General features: G+C 38.3%; 1 protein-coding gene across 3 annotated transcripts in view; it reads left to right on the top strand.

Annotated features, from left to right (window-relative positions):
- The first annotated feature begins 413 nt into the window (after nt 1-413).
- Nucleotides 414-15,257, top strand: part of Smarca1 (SWI/SNF related, matrix associated, actin dependent regulator of chromatin, subfamily a, member 1) — a 72,883-nt gene continuing 58,039 nt past the window's right edge. For 2 of the 3 annotated variants that reach the window (XM_038316600.1, XM_038316602.1), the window contains exons 1-6: nt 414-587; nt 5,326-5,412; nt 8,484-8,650; nt 8,957-9,057; nt 9,170-9,270; nt 12,530-12,709. In XM_038316600.1, the coding sequence (XP_038172528.1) occupies nt 414-587; nt 5,326-5,412; nt 8,484-8,650; nt 8,957-9,057; nt 9,170-9,270; nt 12,530-12,709 (810 nt within the window). Of the gene's footprint in view, nt 588-5,325; nt 5,428-8,483; nt 8,651-8,956; nt 9,058-9,169; nt 9,271-12,529; nt 12,710-15,257 lie in introns of all 3 variants that reach the window. The other variant, XM_038316601.1, reaches the window with a different exon arrangement.

The following is a 15,257-nucleotide window of genomic DNA, read 5'->3' on the forward strand; positions in this document are numbered from 1 at the left end:
TTAGCACACATCTGTGAGGGAAACTCAGGCTCACTGTTGGGGGCATATGGAAAAGTAGAATCTTTAAGGGGCCATGAGCTGTGTGGGTTTCGTCTGCCACCCCTGTGCGCACCCCACATTCAGGCAACAGTTGGTCGTGTGGGACCAGCCCGGGCTCTGGGTGGGGAGGGGGAGTCTCGCGATTGGTGGGGGTGGGTGGGTGGAGGGGGAGGGTGATGGGGGGGGAGGCCATGACGTAGGGTGGGTGGACGGAAGTGGGGCAGGGTTGAGGGTTATTTAAAGAAGGTGGGGGGCGAGCGAAGGGGTTGGAAGCTAGTATTCTCTACCCCTGTTCTATCTAGCTCTTCCTAGCGCAGCCACTGCAACCGCCCAGGAGCCTCCCTTCTCCCCTTCATCTTTCCCGCTCCAACGCCATGGAGCCGGACACGGCCACAGAGGCAGCCACCGTGGCAGCCTCGGATGCCAGAGCCACAATCGTGGTCATAGAGGATGAGCAGCCCGGGCCGTCCACCTTTAAGGAGGAGGGAGCGGCTGCCGCCACCACGGAAGCCACCTCGGCCACTGAGAAGGGCGAGAAGAAGAAGGAGGTAAATAGGAAAGGGGTGTGTGCGCGCGCTCTGTGTGTGCTGGTCACATCCTGTGCCTGTCCCCTCATAGGGGCCCAAATCCTGACCTTTTGGCGCCGACAGGTACCGCGATTCCTGCAGGGATGGGGGCAGCAGGGCGGCAGAGCCATTTAGCATTCCTTCCCCTCCCCCTTTCCTGCCGGCCGCCTGCTGGGCGGGGGCGGGGCAGGGCGAGGGCGCGGCAGGGTAGCGGGGTGTCTGATCCTGAGCCCCGAGTTTTCCTAGTCCCGGGCTCCCCACCTTCCCGGAACTGGGGAAACGGTATGGGGGGGGGGGATGGGGCTGTGCAGGAAAAAGCCTCCGCCTCTCCCTTTTCTCGCTCGTTCTCCTATTTTACCCCCCTCTTCCCGTCGGCCTCTGCCTGGGAAATCTGGGCCCTTCAGTCCCACCGTCGCTGAAGGGGGTTTGACTGGGGCTTATATTTGCAATTTAAATTTCAAGGTGCTGGTGGTAGGGGGAGCAGGACGGGGAAGGGGGAAAATGGTTCGAAGAGAATGCTTTCTTTGATTGGCACTGTCTGTCTTTGGGATTATGGAAATAAAAAAATCCCCCTTGTTCCTTTGATCCCCGCCTCATGGTGAGGAGGGGGTGTCATGTGAAGAAAACAACCTCTCCGCGGTTTACCTTACAATCCTCACATTGAGGAACCATGCTTGCTGTCTTAGGAAAATGTCCAGTCTCTGCACCCTCACCCTCTTCTGCCCAGCCCCTGGTGGTAGAGTGTTTCGCCCCAGGCCACCCAGACTAACCCCCGCGCCCTCCGCCCCCCGCCCCCGCCCCCCCTCCACTCTGGCCTCCACACACACATCTGGCCTGGTCTTCCAGCTTTTCACTTCCCTTGCTTACTGGGGCACCATTCACTCCTGGACACAGGCAATTTTTTTTTGTCAATTTGTTGTAAAGTCCGAGTCTGTAGAATGAACTACTACTGATATATGCACGAGAAGGAGCCACTGTCAGTCACACCTATTACAGGCCAATCCAGGAAGCAGGTATTATTTCACATGAATATGCAAGTAAAACTATAAAATGCTTTGATGTTAAAGGAGAGGATGGAGTATAAGAAGTTTTGATGTCTAATAAAATTTCAGAACAGATCGTATATAGGTGGATGTTTTTCTGTTTATGACACACAATGATTTAAAAAATGGTGGGTAATTGAAGTCATGCTTTAGAGATCTCAAGTGGGTTGGTATGAGTCATTATACAATACTATGCGACTAAACGGACAGCTTTGGGAGGAGATGAGCACCTTTTCGCCTTGAATTGGAAGAGTGATGCTAAATCCCAGCAGTTCCTTAAGTCACTCAGTTTACTGTTACAAAGTCGACTAAGCAGAAGACAACTGTAGTGCTAAGTGAAAGCCATGGGAGATACTGGATAGAAGATGTGTGGAATACCTGGATCAATAAGACAACATTGATGATTAAATCTGGGTCAAATACCATGTATCAAGATTCAGAAATGTATCTAGTGCCTTTTATCGTCGTCGTCGTCGTCGTCTTCGTCTTCTTCTTCTTCTTCTTCTTCTTCTTCTTCTTCTTCTTCTTCTTCTTCTTCTTCTTCTTCTTCTTCTTCTTCTTCTTCTTCCTCTTCCTCTTCCTCTTCCTCTTCCTCTCCTTCTTCTCCTCCCTCTCCTTCCTCTTCTTCTTCCTCCTCTCCACTCCTCCCCCCTCCTTCTTCTTCCTTCTTTTTTGGAAAGTAGTCAATGCTGGATTTTGAAACTGTATAAGTTTTTGGATTTCCATTGTGAAAAGACTGGGGGTCAATAAAGTATATTTCCCAAACATGAAATGTATTGCTGTATGATCATGAACTCTATACACTGCTCTGGTGGAACCTCATTTGTCCACTCAGGATAGAAGCTGCATTTCCTGGGTCTCCAGAGTTTCCTATTTTGGTCAATATTTTCTTTTTTTAAAAATTTTTCAGTTGTCTTTAAAAGCTTAGATTGGGACAGTCATGAGGACTAGAATGTGCGTCCCGCTAGCCAGGTAACACACTAGACCTCTACACACCTGAAGACCTTATTTTTGAGGGTGACAGAGCTAGAAAGACTGTGGGGTCTTGGTGGCTATAAGCCTAGTGGAAAAAAGGCAACCCTTGGTTGAGAGAGAGACACTGCCTCAAAGGAATAAGTAGAAAGCAACGGAGGAGGAACCTTGATACTCTCTTCTGTTCCCCACACTTGATGCATGGCACACAGCCAAGCAAATGTATAGAAACACACATATATACACACCATTTAAACATGTTATGAACATTTTGAACTACCTTGAATCTGGAAGAAGTACACATTTATTCTTTCCTCATAGTCATTGGTTATTATACTTTGACAGTGATACCAAGCCAGCGGACATTAAGCAGCTTGTTTCCCCTCAACTAAATAACCATTTCTCAGGCTTTTTACAAAAGTAATAATAGCTTCTAGTTATTTCCCCTTCTAATAATTTTTGCCTCCTCAATAGCAAGGTATTTACTTTTACTTTTTAAAGATTTCATCTACTTCAATCAGGAAGAACTTATCTATTGTATAGGACATAGCATTTAAAGCATCTGTAAAATACAAAACTATCAGTGATGCTTAACCCCAGGAATAAGGGATGCTGCTATAGAGAACAGGATTTCAGGCATAGAGTTCTGCCATGTCTTCCTGGTCTCCATGATACACCTTGTTTTAGTAGTCTTTACTATGTCATTTGGTACTGCTTTCATTCCTTTAAGTGTGCAAAGCTGTACTATCCAATGAGATCGACTTGGAGAGAGCTGTTAGTGAACTGATTGTGACAGCCCACACAGGGTTATTTTTTTCTTACCTTCTGGTTCCTGAAAAAAATTAAAAAAAAATTTGTTTTGGATAGTAGTGTCAATAAAGTTTTGGATAAAGTGTCAATAAAAGATAATACTATTATCTTTTAGTAGTACTACTCAAGATGAGGGATTCAATTAGTGTGTGATTAGTTTTTTTAAGCACAGAAGTAACTAATAAAATGTTTTTCTGAGATGTAATCTTCTGAAAGTGAAGTTTATTTCCCATATATATGTATATATATTTGCATATATATATATATTTGATGAAGTACTTATTATTGTTTGAAAACTTGAGAACTCCACCTCATTAACCTTTTAAGATACAAGCGTGAATTTTTTAAAAGACTTATTTATTCATGTATTTTATGTATATTTTGATATCTAAGATTTTGTTGCTTTGAAAATGAGACTTGTAGTATATGTGACTTTTTTGGTTGTTTTTTTTTTCAGGGTCTTAGAGAAACAGGGTCTCTCCACATAGCCATGGCATTCCTTAAACTCTGTAGACCAGTCTGGCCTTGAACTCATAGAGATCTGACTACCTCTGCCTCCTGAGTGCTGGGACTAGAGGCATGCATCGTGACTTCCAGCGTATGTGACATGTTGAATGTATGCTCTTCAAAGTGTCTTTCTCAGTTTCTATTCCAGTCCACCCAGAATTGCATTCCAGCCAGCTCACATAGTTGGTCACTGCACATAAGATGCTGTATATCACTATAGATAGGTATTCTGCGATCAGTGCTCCAGAGTAGGACTCTGACCATGGTCGAGTTCCATAATCTCTGAATTTCCTCAAAATAAAACGTTTAGCAAATGTTGGGAGACAGTCATGAATTATTGGAGGCATTTTATTTTCTTGTTTAAGGCCACATTCTGGTGCTGAATTACTATGGAAGATTTCAGAGACAGGTGGACAAAAGCTGTGATAAAAGTGACCTCAATTCTTTTGTTTTCATAAAAAAGATTTGTACTTTAATTTCTGCAAAGTCTGTGTTCAAATTCAAGTATTCTTGGTATTCATCTTAATGAATAGATTCTTCTTTTTGTTACTTTATCTTTTAGTTTCTCCCAGAGAAGGATATTTACTCTATGTATATTCTGATACTTAAATCAATAGGCTTGTTTTTTCATAAGATGTTGACCCTGTTTTGGCAGGTTATTTTAGACTTCTCATTGCTAATTGATGCTAGTGTTCACTAAATTATAGCATTAAAATGTCAACAGTTAATAGAGAATATCTCTGATGAATAACTTGAATAAAATGTTTTTGTAACATAGCCAGAATAGTTTTCTTTCCAGAGGAAATAAAGTGACCAGTTTGAAGCTGTACTATTGGACTATTTTAAGTGTATGAGATCATGTCGCACTATATAAAAACGTGCATGCTTTAATTAGTCTAGGAAAACAAATTTCAAAAGTGTCATTTCAGGAACAGCAGCCAGAGTCTTTTATTCTGAACGTCTGGCTGGTTTCCAGTACATAAAGAAATGTTTGGGAGGGTTATTATTTACATTTCTTGAATTCTTTGGTTTGTGGTTGAGCATTAGCCTGTTCAGGATTTCTAAGTCTGCTATTTTATGGTTACACATTTCTTCTGCTTTAATTAAAAAAATAGACAAGAAGGATTAGTGTTTTATTTTTTATTTTTATTCTAATTAATTCAATCTCTCTGATATTTCAGCGTTGTCATTGGACCTCAGGTGCACAGAACTGGATTAATCATAAGCTCTGCTTCATAACTGGCTCTCATCATTGCTCCATGCACGTCCCTCAGTGATTTATTTATCACGTTATTTAATTACTTTTGGCTTTCTTTAAGGAAGAACGTTGACAAGCTTAAAGACCTTGCTTTGCAATTGACTGATATTTATTTCCTTTGAAATTCTAGAAAACCTCTTCTTCGTTTCAACTCAAACTTGCTACTAAAACTTCCAAATCTGAAAAAGAAATGGACCCAGAATATGAAGAGAAAATGGTAAATATGCCCTTGGTAAGGTAGTGAATACTGTAATTCTCTTTTTGTGTGTGTGTGTGTGTGTTGTTTGTTTGTTTGTAGACAGGTCTGGTTTATATAATTCCAGGCAGAAGTTCTTTAACTTGTGATTCTCTCTCCAGCTTTAGCATCCCGATTTCTGTGATTCTTAGTTCCACCATACATGGCTTATAGTTAATTTTATAGTGATATGAAAGATGAAAAAGATTTGTCTGTTTATGACTCATAATCATATTTCTGAGTATAAATGTGACTTGAAACATTAAATTGTCACAAGTGTGTATCTATGTGTGTATGTATGTGTGTGTTTGTATGTGTGTGTGTGTGTGTTTGTGTGTGTTTGTGTGTGTGTACGTATATCAGATGTGGATGTCAGTTATCTTCCTCAGCCCATCTTATTTTTTTGATCCTGGCCTCCTTACTCTGAGGATGGGTTTGGGTGGGTTTTTTCCTTAACCATTCTCTCTCTTACTTAATTTTTCCTCATTGTCTTACCAAGAGCTCACAGATTTGGTGAGGCTGAATGGCTAGTGAGCTCCAGAGATTCAACCCTCCTTCTTGTCAATGCTGGGAGCATAGATGTGTGCCATTATACCGACCTTTTTATGTGGGTGCTAGGGATCTGACCTCAGGATGTTATTCTGTTGTGACAAGGACTTTACCCACTGAACCAACTATTACTTTTTATTGAATAAATTAATCTCATTTTCAAAGGAGAAAATGAAGGATCATGAAAACTATGTGGAATAGTTGAGATGAGAAACCACATCTCACTCTTGCTCAGTGTTCTTTAGCCAATACTAAGATGCTATAAGGCAAAAATATTTTGTGTGCTTAGTGATGAAGGTATCAGTGGCGGTATCTGTGTGGCTTTGTACCCAAAGGGATATGCAGTCATGATTCCAGATCAGTATTTCTCCTTCATTTGTATATAAATGAATACGATACATCAAGAAAATATGTATTATGGTAATCCATCTTTTGAGGTATATTCAGGCATATTTACCCAAATGCATGAAAGTATTACATACTTAAGCAGTGTAATCTTATTTGAATGCCATATATTGTTTTATGATTTGTTTAATTTTCAGTCATCGAGACCTGGACAGGTAGTTGGAACTGATTTCCCCCCCAAAGGACTATTTTTGCAGTTGTAGAAATAAGCAGAGAGGAAATACATGTTTTAGTTGCTGATCGCTGTTCTCCAAGAGCCTGTGCCTTGCTGTTTAAGACCACATCTAAGGAGACAGTTAATGTTTTCACAGTTCTAAAAACAACATTCCAGAGAGGATAACACGAAGTGGAAAAGTTTTGGCCTTTATCCAGCTCGTCATCTGAATGTATTTTTTCTAAGTCTTGTATCTGTGCTCATGAATGTTCTTATAAGTTTCTGGTGTTCTTATTACTTTTTCACCATTTATCAATTATTCTCTGCTGAATGGTCAGAAAGTAACTTTAAAAGAAAAACCAAACCAACTTCATTTCTTTATCTAGGATGAGGTACAAGTCTTTAAATCTTTTAAGGTTTTGCAGTGAATACAGTTATTTTTAATTTTTTTTACTATTTTTTTTATCAAAAATAGATTTTTAACTATATTCTGAATATGGTTTTCCCTCCCCTTATTCCTCAGATTCTCCCCAACTCACTTCCCATCCACACCCATACCCCTTCTTTCTCTTTCTTAGAAAATTAACAAGCATCTAAAAAGTAAAAATAAATAAAGGTCATTTATTTTGATGCTACAAGTTATATATAATGCTTTAGAGCTTATTGACTTTTAGACTACATATCATTCAGTTACTTAATACAGATTAATTGCTTCCCATATGAGTGTACCAATATTTTTTCTCTAAGCTCTTTTCCCTTGGGTAGAAAGCTTGCATACTAATAACATAAAATAGAATTTCTCAGATCACCACAACTCAACGCAATGTTTATTGCATTATTGTACCATGACATTAAAATATTTTTTGAGAGCTGCTGATTGCATACTCTTAAGATTTCAGTTATTTGCAGCTTGATAATTCTTAAAGTTAAATTTATAATATGTATATATCATAATTTACATGTGTTTCATTTATTTATTTATTTAATTTATTTTTAGTTTCTTGAGAAAAGGCCTCTCTGTGTAGTCCTGGTTGTACTAAAGCTTGTTATGTGGACCAGTATGGCTGTGATCTCACAAAAATCCTCCTGTTTCTGCTTTCCAAGTGCTGGAATTAAATGTGTGTGCCACACCTGGCCCCAGTTTATATGTGTTCCTATGTTTATGGCATGATAATTGACATTTAATTTTCTATTATTAAGGAAAAGAGAATCATATTTTAGAAAGACGAAGGAGTCATTTTCTAATTTGACTTTGTGATCCTTTTGTCATATTTTGACACTGGGACTTGAACTCTGGGCCTTGGCGCATGCTCTGCCACCACATTATACCTCCAATGCCAAGGGTATACTTCTTTGGGGAGCATTTAAGAAATATTCTACTGCATGGACAGGCTCTGTGGGAGCCTTGTCAGTTTGGATGCTCACCTTCCTGGATCTGGGGGGAGTTGGGAGGACCTTGGACTTCCCATAGTGTAGGGAACCCTGAGTGCTCTTTGTCCTGGAGAGGGAGGGAGTGGGGGTGTGGATGAAGGGGAGGGAAGTGGGAGGAGGGGAGGAGATAGAAATTTTTAATAAAAAAAATAAAAAAAAATACTAATTAAAAAAAGAAAGAAAGAAACAAACAAACAAAAAGAAATGTCAGGTCATTTTTCTTCTGTTCAAACTGAAATGCCTTTTTAAATTTTGGTTACTTACAAGCTGTTGAAGCTTGGGAATGTTCCTTGCTCATTCTGTACCTCCATTTTATCATCTGTAAAATGGCTACGACATTAGTGATTACCTCCTGGATTTCGGAAGGGAATTTGGTAGATTAGTATGTTAAGAGCACTAAGGATATTGCATGAGTTAAGCAGAATATAAACGTTTGCTAAATAACTTTGAATAAAAAGTTGTAACATAAAATATAAAAGAAAATCTTTCCTTTTTCCTCCCTTTTGTAAATTAGAAAGCAGATCGAGCAAAGAGATTTGAGTTTTTACTGAAGCAGACAGAACTTTTTGCACATTTTATTCAACCTTCAGCACAGAAGTCTCCAACATCTCCTCTCACCATGAAACTGGCGCGTCCTCGAGTAAAGAAAGATGACAAGCAGACCTTGGTTTCTGCTGGAGAGTATGCACCCTTCTCTCTACTTTCTTCCCCTTCTTTATGCCTCCCCCTTCTCATTCCATTTTCTCAGTATAGCTATATATAAAATATGACTGTTGGCAATATAAATATGTCTTGCAGACAACAATATTTGTTTTTTTTCCTTTACCAGAACTTAATTAGTTAAAAATGTAGACTGCTTCTAGCACATTCTGTGCCAGACACCAGATAACACATTCCTTTTTCATAAAAGTTGTTAGCAAACCTAGCTTAGTTGGTGCCTCAGCATTGGCGTTGAATGTGAAAGTTTTTTTTTTCCCCCTGCCTTAGCTATCGCCACAGGCGCACAGAACAAGAAGAAGATGAAGAACTGCTGTCAGAGAGTAGGAAAACATCAAATGTGTGTGTTAGATTTGAGGTCTCACCTTCCTGTGAGTATTTATTTCTTCACAGTCACGGCCGCTTTAACAGTTCCTTTTGAGAAAAACAAATTTCCTTGAGTATCCTAACAGAGTATGAGAGGTTCTTCATTTTTACTTTCAGATGTGAAAGGTGGACCCCTGCGAGATTATCAAATTCGAGGACTGAACTGGTTGATTTCTTTGTATGAAAATGGAGTCAATGGTATTTTAGCTGATGAAATGGTAAGGGGCTGGTATTTGAAATATGTTCTGAGTTACTCAAAGTTTGTAATGTAAATTTGAACTACCTGTGCCAGGGTTCCCTCAAACCCTATACCTGGAAACTTTACTTAGTGGCAAAACGATTTACTTTTTAGCTTTTTAAATTTTCCTTTATGTTTGTGAGTGTCTTCCCTGCCTGTATGTGTACCATGTGTCTGCAGTGTCTGGGGAGGCGAGAAGAAGGCATCAGAACATGTGGAACTGGAGTTATGAATGGTTGTGAGCCATCACGTGAGTGCGGGGAATGGAACCCAGGTCCTTTGTCAGAGCAACAAGTGCTCTTCACCTCTGAACTCTGTCTCCTGCCTGCAAAAGAATGTTTGTAGTCTACAATTGTTCAAACAACTTCTAGAATATAGCTCTTTGCCCAGCACAAAGATCAACGGAGATTCCCTGAAGTGCTACAACACCTCTTTTTGCTTTTGCTTTTGTTTGCACTTTGGCTTCTAGGAAGCCCAGAGAAAAGTGCAATGTCAAAGGAGTATCTCTTCACCCTTTAAGGGCTGCCCTTGGCGATTTCTTTTTCTTTTTCTTTTTCTTTTCTTCTCTTATGCTTACCTTCTAGTATGGTTTTCCTTGATAACTTTTCATTTCTGTTTTGCCTTTGATTTGTGTTCCATGTTTTTATAATAGGCAACCTGGCATCTTCTTAGGAAATAGGTAGGATGTATAAACCAAACAACACATAAATGAACGAATTCATACATGAATGAATGAATGTTGTTTTTTAACTCACTATGATAGGCCACTATTATGTGGCCTCAGACTAATGGGTTTCAATTCTTTTGCTTTAGCCTTCTGAGTGTTGGGATTATAGGCATAGCCATGATATTCAGCTTCAGTGTTGAGTCTCCATAAGAGTAGAGTGCCAAGTGAGTCTTTTGATAAGATAATGAATCATGGTCATGCATGTAAAATAACAGAAAAAGTAAGATCATACAAGATGCTAATTGAGTAGATGAGGGGGTTATATGAAGGCCCAGATTTGTATTTTAAGATAAAATAATGAAATTAAAGAGAGGAAAGAGGGTGTAATAGACCTATTTTACCCAATAATATAATAGTTATGGACTTAGGAGCCATATTTTCAATTACTACTCTCCAGAAGGCCAAGTGATGACATGCACTCTATGACATCTAGTCAATCCCGTAGGCACTCATCTTTGCATGAGCAGGCTATTAGTTGTGTGGCAGAGCATTTTTGTAAAAGCAAGAGTCAGTAGCACCTTACATTTACATTATTCAGTTCAGAGGGCAAGGGCCTTGATTTATCTCTCTCCAGAAGGACCAGGATTATTCATCCCAAGAATTTCTTGGCCAGAACCTGTCTACGACAAATGATCTAAAGATCCTTCAAGAGTCTACTCATTCCAGATACGTTTTAATTCATCTTATCTTTTATTGTCCTTTTATTTAAAAAAAATATCATTTTCTTTTCATTTCCAATACTGGAACTTAAACCTAGGGCCTTGTGTGTACTAGGCAAGGACTCTATTACCATGCTACACACCAGTCCCTTTTATATATTTTGTTTTGAGTTAAGGTCCCATTATGTTGCTTAAGCTTTTAACTTGCGATTCTCCTGCTTCAGCCCCCACCCCAGTAGCTGAGATTGCAGGTGCAGCCCATCATGTCCAACTTGTTTTAATTAGCAAAAGAGAGGAAGGGAGTTTAGAGAATATATGCAATTTAGAACAATAAATTTTTAAATTAAGTAACTAAGTAATTTTAATGAAGTAGTAATAATTCTGCCATCAAGAAATAATCACAGTTGGGGCTGGAGAGATGGCTCAGAGGTTAAGAGCACTGGCTGCTCTTCCAGAGGTCCTGAATTCAATTTCCAGCAACCACTTGGTGGCTCACAACCATCTATGATGAGATCTGGTGCCCTCTTCTGGTGGGCAGGCATACATGCAGACAGAACATTGTATACATAATAAATAATAATAATAATAATAATAATAATAATAATAATAATAATAATAAAGAAATCACCACAGTTGTCATTTTGATATCTTTCTTTTTAAACTTTTTTTCTAGATGAGCTCATATCGTATGTATAATTTGGCATTCTGACTTCACATTCATATGTATCTTTCATAGCATTAAAACAGTTTGTCAAAGGAAGCTTTTACTGCCTAACAGTCTTAAGGAGGTACCACTGTTTCTGCCCACTCTTGTCTTGCTGCCTGTTTGGACTGTTAGCTGTGTGGTATAAATAGAGCTACGATGACAATCTTGTCCTTAGTTTTTCTGTTCCTCTTAGATGGTTCTTACAGGACTCCTGGAAGTGGAATTATCTTCTTAAACATTTTAAGGTTTTGGTGGATATTGGCCATAACAATCCATCTTAAGTGACTTGTCAGATAAGATATAGTCCATAAAAGTGGTATTTAGCTTAGATTTATAGAGTGAAGTTATCTGCTTCACTTAGAGATAAAGGCAAAAAGCTGCTTAATTATTTAGTGTTTACTTTTACTTGTGAGGCTGGGATCAAGCCCAGGGCTTCATGCTAAGCAAGCGCTCTCCACTAAGACACACCCCAACTCTTTATTTTAAAAGACTGACTTTAAAAGGCTAGCGAGCATACTGCATAGGTATCTTTCCCATGGGCGAAGTGGCAGGCTCATGGGTGATATGTTACTTTGAAAAAGCACACTGTGCTTGGAGATCTCTAAGGTCTTTTCTCACTGCAGTGTTCTGTTCCTTTTTGATTCCTAAGGTTGTTAAAGGGTATGAGGCATAAGTAGACAGCCGTGAGTCTCTTGAGACGCACAGTCTGCATATTTAATGTGCTGAAGTAATGTTGGTGACAATAGGAAAGAAAGGTCACCATCTCAGGAGGTTGTAGAAAAAAGTCTACTTTTGTGAAACGTACATTTCAAAATTCCCAGTTTTGCACCTACTAGAAGAGATTATGTAATCAGTTCACTTGCTCCTAAATAGAGTCAGCATGTCCTCAATGGAAAGGTAATTTATTACACAATTATTTAACTACACGTTATTGGTTCTTTTCCTCCTCACTCACAACAAGTACTGAACTGGAATGGTTTTGTGTCTTTCTTCTTTTTTAAAAAAAGTCTCCCCTTACTTTTCATCGGTGGAAACCTAATTCCCAATGTGAGATAGGTGGCAAGTATTTTTCCTAATGTTGTTTCTAATAAATCGTTTCCTTTGTAAAGTGTATTTATGTGTTTTCCCCCTTGTGATGATAATGCAGGGTCTTGGGAAGACTTTACAAACCATTGCTTTGCTTGGTTATCTGAAGCACTACAGAAACATTCCCGGACCCCACATGGTTTTAGTTCCAAAGTCTACGTTACACAACTGGATGAATGAATTTAAACGATGGGTTCCGTCTCTCCGTGTTATTTGTTTTGTTGGAGACAAAGAAGTAAGAGTAAGTTGAGAAACAGCTTTAAAAAGGCTGTCAAGAATATCATTTCTAGACTGCAGTTGTATAATATTGCTATTAAAGACACTTAAGTCAGCTATGCCTACTACTGCTACTACATAATACTCCAGTTATACTGACTCTGAGCTAGGCTCTATTATATTGTGCACGTATTAACTCATTTAGTTACCATATTTGTGAACTGTGTTTACTTTTTAGCTAGTAAATACTATTAGCAACCCCAATTTGTGCTGTTTCGGAGACAGAAATTGAAATTACTTAAATCTTGCTGTTTGAAGTTTTGGCTTGCTTGGTGCATTCGTCCACACATAGAAATCTGTGGCTCCAGAGAACCTTACCATTCTCTGTTTAAACAAAACTTTGTAACATGTCTGTATAGTCTCAGATAATACTAGAAATTTAGATTTTGACAGGGGAGGGAGAGGTATTTAAATTAGCTATTTGTCCAGTTAGGCTATAATTATTTTAGGACTGTAGAGTCAATCAAAAAGTAATGAATTATGCAAAACCAAAAAAGAATAATTTTCTTAGAAAGCATATTATTGAACTTTGTCTTTATTTTGCCCCAAGAGAACATAGTTTAAAATAAAAGTTTATACTATTTTACATATTTAGATAGATGGAGTATCAAGAGACACTCAGTGGAATAGTACCATAATGAATTATGTAATTTAATCATTATCATTTTGCTTGAAGAAAATTTACTTAAATTTATTTAAATTTAACTTATAAATAATTTAAATATTGAAATACTGAGTTCATAAATTTAGAATCAAAAGGTTGATTCCTCCCTAAGCCTATTATTTCTCCATAGCAACTTGGTCACTTAGAACTGCCTTTACTTAATGTAGTACTATTGCTTACAAAATCGCATTTATAAGATATTGATACTTTAGTAAAATTATGCCTTGAAGATTATAAGTAAAAGAGCAACATATAGGCTTGAGTTTTCACAGTACAGTAGTTAAGCTGTATTTTTATTTTGAGATAGGCTTTCACTATTTATGCCTGGCAGGCCTGGAACTCACTATGTAGATCAGGCTGGCCTCAAACTCATCTCTACCTACCTCGACCTCCAGAGTATTGGGATTAAAAATGTGAGCCATCATGCCCAGTGCATAAAAATGTAATTCGACGGCTTTTAATATGATGCATAGAATCTAAATGTTTCATGAAATACCACTGGGAGTGTTAAAGAGAGGGAGAGTGGAGGTACTTTAATTATGGCTGCTCTGCCTCCTGGGAGGTTGGGATTTTGCTCACTTGAACAATCTCTTAGTCTTGAAAACCAGTCTGTAAAGTCAGTATTTTACAAACTGTGAGTCATCATCCATGAATAGGTTGTGGTTTCATCTTACCAGTGGCAACAGTTTTTTAAAACATCAGGAGGGAATTGCAGAGTAAGTCAACAGAGTTTCATACCACGACAGACAAAAGTATTGCTTTAAGAAATTGTTTAAGTTGCTTTTTGGACACACACACTCAAACATCTATCCATATATTGGGTCACATGTTAAATGCAGCTTATTATAGTTCATCATTAAAATGTTCAAAGCCAGGAATTCACAAGCACACAAGTAATTAATGTGCTAAGTTCAGTTCTTAGAGATTGACATTGATGTATCTAAAATTTTAGATGATCATTTGTAGAGCCCTTTGAACCCTGGTATTGTATGGGATAGATATGTTGACCCTCTCATTTTTATGACTTCCTATAAATAACTTAGGAGGCCAATATCTAATAATGAAATTTTAATTTCTATAAAGGCATTTGAGTTGTGAAGTTGTTAGAGATATTCTTGATGTTATCTATATAAAGAGAGATGCTCTTGATCCTGACAGATATAAATCCATCTTGAGGTCTATTGCCATATTGCACACATTTATCTATCATGGAGGAATCCATATCTAGCGGGCATGGAAACAGATACGTTCTTAATTCCAATGTCACTACTGATTGCACAATTATGAGTGAGTTTTAATGTGCATGATTTTAATACCAACAAAAGGAGAGCTTTTGGGTCATGTGACCTTCAATATTTTATTAAGATATCTAATTCTAAGTCTGTTCTACAGTTTCATAAGTTCTAAATACTAGATAAGCTAAATAAAAAATAAATACCAGTTTCATGAAACTCTTGAGAAACCATGAAACTGAAACTTCTGCTCAGTGAAACAAGGATAAGCTGTTAGTAGGGACCAATGAGATCTGGTACCCAGCCTGCCCCCAACAATCTTCTAATATTTTAATTTCCTCTTAAAATGTGATAACTTCTCAGCATATAAAACTGAGGTGGCTACAATACTATTTTTCTGTCATCTTTGTTAGTCTAGGAAACTGTAAATATTGTTGAATGAATCAAAAATGTGTTTGGGGCATATTTATGAATTAAGAGTTAAAGATGCTTTCTGTCAAGTTGGCCACCATGTTGGTCACTGCCTGTGAAGATTTAAAAACAGTTATAAATGGTCTTTTACTAGCTTCCTTTACTACATAGAGAAGATTCCCTTTATGAAACCGCAACTGTAGCCT

Source organism: Arvicola amphibius, chromosome X, assembly GCF_903992535.2.
Source record: "Arvicola amphibius chromosome X, mArvAmp1.2, whole genome shotgun sequence".
NCBI classification, from domain to species: Eukaryota; Metazoa; Chordata; class Mammalia; order Rodentia; family Cricetidae; genus Arvicola; species Arvicola amphibius.